The 10,378-nt window shown below is 49.7% G+C and overlaps 1 protein-coding gene and 1 non-coding gene across 2 annotated transcripts; one reads left to right on the top strand and one right to left on the bottom strand.

Moving 5' to 3' along the window:
• The first annotated feature begins 5,158 nt into the window (after positions 1 to 5,158).
• On the top strand, positions 5,159 to 6,109 carry LOC128147317 (olfactory receptor 10K2-like). The gene has a single exon (XM_052799779.1). It carries the CDS (start codon positions 5,159 to 5,161, stop codon positions 6,107 to 6,109), a length of 951 nt encoding a protein of 316 aa, XP_052655739.1.
• A 3,873-nt stretch (positions 6,110 to 9,982) lies between these two features.
• TRNAN-GUU (transfer RNA asparagine (anticodon GUU)) lies at positions 9,983 to 10,056 on the bottom strand. Its single transcript has one exon. It is a non-coding gene; the product is annotated as a tRNA-Asn (tRNA).
• Positions 10,057 to 10,378: the final 322 nt, after the last annotated feature.

Raw genomic sequence — 10,378 nt, forward strand, 5'->3', positions numbered from 1 at the left:
TAGTGATAAACTTCCCATCTCTCTCCAGAAATGTCTTGCAGGCTATCCCATAGAAGTCTTGACCTTTTTCTTCTTCTTCTTCTTCTCATTATAATTTCTGTTTAGAATGTGACTACAGCAATGTTTGTTTTCTTCTACTGAGGCAGGAACTTGCTCTCTGTCACCTGGAGCCAGTATAAAGGTGTCGACCACTGGGTCAGAGTTGAATCCCTCATAGCATCTAATAGAATGGGATCTCCTGTGTGCCATGGGCTTTTCTTCCAATGCTGGTGTCAGGAGTAGGCATGAGCGATTGCACCCCCAGAAGGACATTGGTCAGGATTCTGCATGGCTGCAGGAGCAGAAACCTGTCAGTCACATTGTTACCCGTTAGCAACTGAGGAAGGGATTTCAGACTCACCCATCAGTGTCTGGTGACAGTGGAGGCAATGACTGGTCACTGTGTTTCATACTTGGGGTTCTCCTCTATTGACTTGGCAGACGACATCATTCTCGAGGGTAACTGGAGCTGCCTGGAGAGCCTGAGGGATCTCCAGGGACAGTGCATGCCTCCAGTAGGCAGTGAGTAGAGCCCCACGAATTGAGAGAGCACCGAAGATGGAGTCACCCACAGGTAAAGTGTGGAACTGAGGTATCCCTGGGGAAAGAAGAACTCTGCAATCCCAGAGGAGGCAGCAGGGACCCGGCAGTTTGGCGAAGGTAGGCTGGAGAATGATTAATGTCACCCTTATGCAGCGGAGGCCCACTCACCTGTAGTGTTAATGCACAAGAAGGACTTGGGTCCCTCAGAATCATTCCATCAGGGCTTGCAGACACTTGTACATGTCTTGGACCACCCCGGCACCTCAAAAGCCTCCAGGTCTTTAGCATAAGCAGCTAACTGCCACCCTCCCTCCCCACTGATTAAAGAGGATATTCAGACCAGGGGCTCACATACAAGCGCCTCTTTTGTGCACACTTGAACAGCGGCAAGAGGAATCCCAGCTCCTGTGGGTCTGTGGGGTGCGTGGGGGGAGTTGAATACCCATCCAGGCCAAGGGTTTCTAACCAGTGGTAGGATATCTGCCTTGGCTCAGCTGAATCACTGCCCTACTGTCCCGGTTTCAGCTGGGACAGAGTTAATTTTCTTTCTAGTAGCTGGTAGAGTGTTGTGGTTTGGGTTCAGTATGAGAAGAATATTGATAACACACTGATGTTTTCAGTTGTTGCTAAGTAGTGTTTAGTCTAAAGTCAAGGATTTTTTCAGCTTCTCATGCCCAGCCAGTGAGAAAGCTGGAGGGGCACAAGAAGTTGGCACAGGACGCAGCCAGGGCAGCTGACCCCAGCTGGCCAAAGGGATATTCCATACCATGTGACGTCATGCCCAGTATATAAACTGGGGGGAGTGGGGGTGGGGGGATCACCGCTTAGGGACTAATTGGGCATCGGTTGGCGGGTGGGGAGCAATTGCATTGTGCATCACTTGCATATTCCAATCCTTTTATTATTATTGTCATTTTATTATTGTTATTATTAGTTTCTTCCTTTCTGTTCTATTAAACTGTTCTTATCTCAACCCACAAGTCTTACCTTTTTTTTCCCGATTCCCTCCCCATCCCACTGGGTGGGGGGGGAGTGAGTGAGTGGCTGCGTGGTGCTTAGTTGCTGGCTGGGGTTAAACCACAACACCTACACAGGGGAAAATGTACCTCTGGCTGCCACTGCCTAGGTGTCCAGCCAAGAAAAGTAAAAGAAGTAGGGGTTAACAGAGGAAGAATCTCCACCTCTCTTTGGTACCCATTCTCTGATAAGCCAAATCACACTGCTGGAATTAGCTGCTCTCTGCTCTTTGAAGAAGGAGCTCAAGGAGGCACTGAGCAAATGGATTACATAGCCATTTTTCACCTGTAATAACTTGCTAAGCCCTGTGTAGTCATGACACCCGTGGTATCTCAGGTCAGTTCTGCATTCTGCTTGGTATTCATTGCTATTGTTGTCTATGTGATCCTCATGTTCATAGAGAAATGTCTGGATTCATCCCAACTCTGCTAATGCATAAACCTGTTGTGTCTGACCTTGAAGCATGTTGTGTATGTTTACAACATTGTCACAGCTGACTCCCCACTACTATCTCGTTAAAAAATGTCATCTCACTGCAGAGATCTTCAGGGCAGGTCCTGAAGACCGGGCTATAATTCAAAAGATCATGCAAAGAATACAGGGAATAAATGGCACCCAAAAAGATCCTCTGGCTTTGCTTTGGTTCCCCAGTGGCCTGAAGGATGAGCTCAGCATCCTAGAGTGATATGATGGGGACCCAGGTCTGGATCCAGGGCTCAGGTGTCAGTGCCTAGCGCAAACAGAGGTGGACAATTGTCTCATAGTTACCTGCCTTGAGCTGCCACACGTGCTCTAGAGCTAATCGCAGACACTCATCCTTCTGGAGAGGAACCGCGAGAGCTCAGGGGCTCTGCAGGGACCGTGTGAGCCCAGGGGTGAGCAGGGAGCTTCACAAAATGAGAAACCATCCAAAGTGTAGTCTTAAAAAGGGAAAGCACTAAATGCGAGTGTGCAACAGGAATTGAGGACTCTGCAATCCCAGGAGAGGCAGCAAGCAGGAAGAGTCGTTGATTCCCTCAGCGGTAGAGAGGCCTTACAGAGACATCTCGATAGATTAGAGTGCTCGGCAATCACCAACCATATGACATTCAAGAAGGGCAAATGCTCAATTCTGCACCTGGAATGGTGTAATACTGGAGGTGCATATAGTCTGGGGGACAAGAGGCTGGAATGCAGCCCTGTAGAAAGGGATCCGGGGGTTTTGATGGATGGTAAGCTCAATATAAGTCAACAATGTGCCCTGGTGGCCAAAAGGGCCAACCATGTCCTGGGGTGCATTAAGCACTGTATAGCTAAGCAGTCAAAAGAAGTGATTGTCCCCCTATACTCAGCATCAGTGTGGCCTCACCTCAAGTCCTACGTGCAGTTTTGGGCTCCACAATATAAGAAGGGTATAAAAATATTAGCATGTGTCCAAAGGAGGGCAACAAAGATGGTGAAAGGACTAGAGGGCATGACTTATGACAAGTGGCTGAGGATACCAAGTTTGTTCAGATTAGAGAAGAGGAGACTGAGGGGTGTCCTCATTGCTGTCTACAACTTCCTCACGAGGGAGATGGAGAGAGAGGTGCTGAGTTCTTCTCTCTGGTGTCCAGTGATAAGACACGAGGGAGTGCCTTAACACTGCATCAGGGAAGGTTCAGACTGGATATTAGGAAAAAAGTTCTTCACTGAGAGGGTGGTCAAGCACTGGAACAAGCTCCCCAGGGAAGTGGTGATGGCCCCAAGTCTGTTGGTGTTCAAGAAGTGTTTGGACAATGCTCTTGGATATGTAGTTTAACCTTTAGGTTGCCCTGTGTGGAGTTGGGAGTTGGACTTAATGATCCTCATGCTTTCCTTGCAACTCAGGATATTCTATGATTCGATTATTCTTTTATAAGATTTGGGGTATAGCCACAAAACCAATCCCTCCAAAAAAGCCTGAGCCTGACTGTCCCTTCCCACAGCAGGGGCAAAGGAAAGCAGTGGAGGGTGCTGCAAGCCCACTGAGTCCAAGGCAGATGAGGACTTTGTCTGCAACCGTAAATGATAACAGAAGAGGAAGAGATTTTTTTTTTCCCTCAGTCTCTGCAAGGAAGAAATAACTAAAAGTGCCTGATTGATCCTAGTCATTGCTTAGGAAAAATGCTTGAGTCTTGAGTTCAGCACACATCCATTACTGAGAATTGCCAATGGTATTTTTGGCATGCCTAAGAGAAATAGATCAGCTCTTAATTATGTCCATTGCAACCAATTAACAATGCCTATCACTGGTGTGGACACAGCAGTCCTTAGGTGGATTAATGAATATGCACCGCCCCCTCCATAAGAGCTGGTAGCTGCTGTCCCCTTGCCCAAAGGGACAGGAGGGCTAGGACTATCAGAGAGGCTGGTGATGCCTCCAGCCACAAGGGCTGCAAGCCTGCTCCACACCTGAATATCCTTCTGGCCAGTGCAGGTATGGTTTCTGGCTCATTTTTCCCCTGGCTCCACAGTTTTCCTTTCTGCATCCTTATTTTCCAGTGCTGGGGACTGGAGGGGAGGAGAGGGAGAGGTCCTGTAGCAGGACCCTGCACACAGCCCTGCTGTCCTGGCATGCATTAACCCTTGCAGAAGGAAGAAGGTCTGAGTTGCCTTCATACAAAACCCCTTTGCATCACTGCCCTTTGTATGAGGAAGGAAACATGCCATCTATGGCCACCACTATCCCAGGGCAAATGGTTCCCTCGTTCCTGGGGAGAGCTAAGACTCTTCTCCACGTGTCTCCTCTTGGAAACTACTGCAGCACCGGCAGCTGTTTACACATGCTCCCCTTGCTGGAATAACCCCGACTTGGGGTCAAGGATTGCCATGGGTTTGCGGTGGGAGTTAGCTGTGCTGCTCAAACCCTGTTTTACCTGCTTTTCTTCTCCATCCACTCAGCACAGCATTGCCAGCAGCTCCAGCGCTTCAGCTTATACAGCTCTTCACATGTCACTGAGAGCTAACACACCCCTTGTATGAGTGAGAGGCTCTGAAATGATGTTTCCTTCCTTGCAGGTCTCAGGAGGTCTTTCAGTCACGTTCCCAAAATCACAGCTTACAAGAAAGACTTCACAGACCCTCCTCCACCCCTCTATCTCCAGGCTGTAACTTTCCTGCCCTTGCAGTGATTGCCTGCAGCGTGCTTGCACGTAGGTAGGTGTTGCCACTTTCTCCACTGTGAAGATGAGAAATGGGACTTCCCCAAAGGGGACGGTGCTTTCTAGGTGAGCTCCAGCCACTGTGCCATCAGAGCTCCCCAGATCACAGAGAAGGAGCCATGTGTCCTTGAGCTACCTGTGCGCTCTCGGGAGCTGCAGCAAGGCCAGGAGCTGCCCACAGCGCCCACCAGCCGTTGCGTGTCCCAAGCCAACGCACAACACTGTTGTTGTCCCAGGAGGACAACCAACACTGCAAGCACAGAGGCCAGGAAAGGGGTTTTGTGAGGCACACTCGAGCAAAAATTCTCTTTGTCACAGCAGCAGGCCACCTTGTACTTTCTGTGACCCGGGTGCTGTTTTTCTTGCTGCCTGATGTCCGGAGAAAACCTTTCATTTCCATGGGGAACAACAACCAAACCCTCGCCACAGACTTCATCTTCCTGGGTTTCTCCAGCCTTGCGGAACTGCAGAAGCTGCTTCTTGTGGTGTTTTTGCTGCTGTACCTGGTCACTCTGAGCATGAATACCACTATAATGATTATCATATGGGCTGATCGGAGCCTTCACACACCCATGTACTTTTTCCTTTGCGTCTTGTCATTTTCCGAGACTTGCTACACCTTCGTCATTGTCCCCAGGATGCTGGTAGACTTGATAGCAGAGAGAAAAACCATTTCCTTCCTAGGCTGTGCTGTACAAATGTACTTCTTCCTTTTCTTGGGGTGCTCCCACTCTTTCCTCCTGGCAGCCATGGGCTACGACCGCTGCGTTGCCATCTGCCACCCCCTGCACTACAACAGAATCATGACTTGGCGAGTGTGTGCTCAGCTGGTGGTTGCTTCTGCTCTGAGTGGCTTTCTGGTTGCCCAGGTGGTTACCCCCTTGATATTTTGTTTGCCTTTCCATACATCCAGGAAACTCAACCATTTCTTCTGTGACATCTCCCCTGTCCTCCGAGTGGCCTTTACTCACACAAACCTCAGTGAGGCCATTATCTTCACCCTGGGTATCTCTGTCCTTACAATCCCACTGATGCTGATCCTTATTTCATACCTCTTTGTTGTCCTAGCCATCCTGCAGATCCCTTCAGCTGCAGGGAGGCACAAAGCCTTCTCCACCTGCAGTGCTCACCTGATAGTAGTGATTGTTCATTATGGCTGTGCTTCCTTCATCTACCTGAGACCCGACTCCAGCTACTCGTCGGATCAGGATGCATTGATCTCTGTCACTTATACCATCCTCACTCCCCTGCTCAACCCTATGATTTACAGCCTAAGGAACAAGGATGTCAAAATGGCTCTTCAAAAAGCAATCAGGAAAAACATACTATCTCAGAAAGTTTTCCAGTGAAGAGGTTAAGATGAGCTGCTTCCTGACCAGGTATTTTCAGCCAACAACTTCCAAAAAACCATCACCCCTTTTCCCTACATCCTTTTTTGCTCACGGAGAAGCTTTCAGGAATGACATGACAGCTAATCATGGCTGCTAAGAACCTGACATTAACAATCAACAAATTCGAGTCACAGTGAGACTGGAAACATGACTTTCAGTGAAACACAATTTTTTTTTAAATTTAGAAACCCACAGTTTCACTCCAGTGATAGTAGTTTCTTAGGTACAACTTTTTCACATGAGCCATTTACTAAATAAAAAGAATAGATGTTGAAATAATTTCACAGTGAAACTCCTGGGTTTTAAGATGGCAAACTCAGGACCATGTTTGTATTGTGTATCAAGATACCACTGAACTCTGACACCTGCCCATCTGCATGGTATTGTAGTGCCCATCAACAAAGCCTGCAGGGCCACTAAACTACTTCAGCTTGTATCAGCCTGCCGTGGGCTAAACTTATCCACACAGCCATAAACCAAACCTCAGCTGATATGTTCACTTGCTGACCTGTGGGAAGCTGACCACAACCCTAAGATCTTAGACACTTGCAAAGCTTGAGTGAGGATGAGAATATCTGTTGAGATGGACCTACAGAGTGGCTCTTCAGGAACAGTGCTCTTAGAAAAATGACTGAACGGGACCTCCATAGGTGCATGGTTTTCCTCCACAATAGTGGGGTTTTCCTTAAATCAATGGAGCCACCTGGGAAAGTGAAATTAGGAAAACTAGGAAGGGAAATATTTTCCGGAGGAAAAGACCCTGTGGTAGTGTTCTGCAGAAATACTCATTTTTAAAACCATGCTCCATCATCTTTCAGAACTTCTGTCATGCACAGTCAAGTGCTTCCCTCCCTTGGCCCGTGAGATTGTCCAAGTGTCTCAGCACAGTCCTGTGCTGAGCTCGCTCTTCCCAACCCAGGGCGGTGGGCGGCACACGCGCAATGTCCAGCACTGAGCCACCAATGATCTCTCCAACAGAGTTCTTGAGGAATGACAAAAGAAGCAGACTTTGTTTTCTGGACAGAATGAAATGGTAGAAGGCAACAAACCAGAAAAACTAAAAGTCACCTGAAACTTTATTTCTAGGGGGTTTTACCACGTCAGAGGGATCTGCCTGGGACTGCCTTCCCGTGGCTTTCAGGCATCACAGCCTGCTCACTCTGCACAGCAACCCCACCAGCTCGGGGCCCTGCGGGGAGCATGGGGAGGGGGTGGGAATGGCTGGCCAGGCCAGCATGGACACACTCCCATGGGGAAAGGCTCTCCTGGGGCAGGGATGTCCCCAGAGAAGAGCAGAGGAGCAACTCTGTGCTTCCAGGGGGTAAAGAATCACCAAGAGAAACCTATTTCTCAATGCACAGGGAGACACTGGCCTCTGTCTCCTCATGCCATGGCTGGCCCCCAGTGCTGGGGCTGATGCAGAAGACAACCCACCTCTCTGCCCTCCAGGACCTGCTGTGCCCTTCAGACGGGACGGTGTTGTCGTGTGAGTGCCCAGAGCTCTGCAGCACCCTGTGGTGGGCGCTGCCATGGGGTCAGCCCACGCTGGGGAGAGGTTGTGGTGGAGAGCAATGGAGAAGCAGGGCTGGGCTAGAAAGTGCCTGGCAGAGGAAAATGCCAAAGTTAATGGGTTAGTTTTGTCTGTGCAGCCACCTCCATCCTCCTGCTGGATCAGTGCCTACATCGGGGGACCGGCCAGGCCTCCCAGCTTCTCTCCTGTCCCAGACCCCAGAGCAGGATTGTCTGCGAAGCCTCCTGTGGGGCACGTCCTGAGCAAGGCAGGGACTGGGAGCTGGGAGAGGCTGCCTAACAGGAGGTCCATGGGGGGGACAGGGCACCACGGGCTGTCCTGGGCATCATGCCGGGGGGACCATTCCACACCCCCAAACATACTCTGTCCCAGGCATGCTGTGCCCGCACAGCAGGGCCGTGGGACCCTGTGTGGGGCAGCGGGGTGGGCCAGCACAGGGACAGGGCAATGGCAGGGGCCACGAAGCAGCTGCCAGGGAGTGACAGCAGCGACGGATACAAACAAGGCATTTAGCTGCATTGCCTTCATCGCGCAGGTGTGATTTTGGGAAAGCTTGAGATTGCTGGTGGTTGCAAGGGGAGTCAAAAGGAAAAAGAAGAGCATTGATCATTGCGCTGGAGACCAAGGCTGAAGAAGGAAAATGCAGGGCTGCTCCGGAACGGGGAGGGTGATTTAGATGGGGCCGAGGGACTAAATTCCTTCTTTGCCTGAGTCTTTACTGAAAAGGTCTCTAGGACTCTGTGCCCAGTGAAAGGGTTCAAGGAGGAGGAGAGCACATACTGGCAGGAAGCTCATGAAATCCGGTAAGGACAAATGCCAGTTTTTGCCCTGGAAGGGGACTAACCCTGGCAATGGCACAGGCTGGAGGCTGCTGGGAATGGTCTTGGTGGCCAGTGAGCTGGACAGGAGGCAGCCATGTGGCCTGACAGCAAGGAAGGTGGTGTGGTTTAAGCCCAGCCAGCAAGTAAGCACCATGCAGCTGCTCACTTACTCCCCCCCCACCCAGTGGGATGGGGAGGAGAATCAGAAAGAAAAAGTAAAACTCATGGGTTTGAGATAAGAACGATTTGAAAACTCAAGTAAAATAAAATGTAATACTAACAATACTAACAATACTACTACTAATAACAACAACAATAATAAATATAACAACAATAATAATGACTATCATTTTTAAAAAAAAATTTAAAAAAAGAAAAATAAACCCCAAGAAATGACAAGTGATGCACAATGCAATTGCTCACCACGTGCTGACCAATGCCTGAGCAGCGATCCACCCCTCCCAGCCAATTCCCCCAGTTTATATACTGAGCATGATGTTCTATGGTATGGAATATCCCTTTGGCTAGTGGGGGCCAGCTGTCCTGGCTATGGTCCCTCCCAACTTCTTGTACACCTGCTTGCTGGCAGAGCATGGGAAACTAAAAAATCCTTAACTTAGGATAAGCGCTACTTAGCAACAACTAAACCATCAGTGCTTTAACAACATTATTCTCACACTAAATCCAAAACACACTGCACCAGCTGCTAAGAAGAAAATTAACTCGATCCCAGCTGAAACCAGGACACAGGCAAAGTGAGATCATGCCTTTGGAGATGTGGGTTTGTATTGGGTTTGTGTGGCAAGGTTTTGGTAGCATGTTACTGTTAGTGTCTTTAGTGAAAGTAGAACTAAGGCAAATTATGTGCTGGGTTGAGCCCAGGTGGGAGCTAAGCCCTGCTGCCCAAGCTGGGCAGGCAAATCAGAATAAGGAACTGCTGCTATCAGTTTTCTTTCCTTCCTCTGGCTTTGCTGAGGGGGGCCTTGAGCACAAGTCTTATGAGGAGCGGCTGAGGGATCCGGGGTTGTTCAGTCTAGAAAAGAGGAGGCTGAGGGGAGACGTTATCGCTCTCTACAACTACATGAAAGGGGGTTGTAGTGAGGTGGGTGTTGGTTTCTTCTGTCAGGTGTCTGGAGATAGGACAAGAGGAAATGGCCTCAAGTTGAGGCAAGGGAGATTTAGGTTAGATATTAGGAAAAATTTTTTTACTGAGAGGGTTATCAAACATTGGAATGGGCTGCCCAGGGAAGTGGCTGAGTCACCATCCCTGGAGGTATTCAAAAAGCGAGTGGACAGGGTACTCCAGGGCATGGTTAATGCTTGGACTCGATGATCTTGAAGGTCTTTTCCAACCGAAATGATTCTATGATTCTATGACTGAAGAGCCTGTGTTTTTTTTCTAGAGCCGTAGGACGCTTTGGGTTGGAAGGGACTTTAAATGTTAGAAGGCTGTGGCATAGGCAGGCAAGAGGGGAGAGGCGTCCCTGGGTGGGCTCGAACCACCAACCTTTCGGTTAACAGCCGAACGCGCTAACCGATTGCGCCACAGAGACTCCCGAAGGGAGCTCCCTGGGGCTTCCCAACGGCAGGCAGATGTTTGGCCATTGCCAGGGAAGCGGAGCTTCCTCACGCGTAATGGTGACTTGGGAAGAAAAACACCACAACCCTCACTGCCCACCCTTCATCCTTGTCTCCCTGAGTGACGGACCTCCCCTCCCACGGCATTCCTGGTCACAGTCCTGTCCCATTCCCTGCCCACCGCAGACCACCCATCTGCAAAGCAAAGGCGGGCACCAGATTAACTCCTCCTGGAGCCTTGCACAAGTGCTTAGACCTCAAGAGGCACAAAGGGGCCTCGGGGAGGTTCTCCCCTCC

This window comes from Harpia harpyja, chromosome 10 (assembly GCF_026419915.1).
Source record: "Harpia harpyja isolate bHarHar1 chromosome 10, bHarHar1 primary haplotype, whole genome shotgun sequence".
NCBI classification, from domain to species: domain Eukaryota; kingdom Metazoa; phylum Chordata; class Aves; order Accipitriformes; family Accipitridae; genus Harpia; species Harpia harpyja.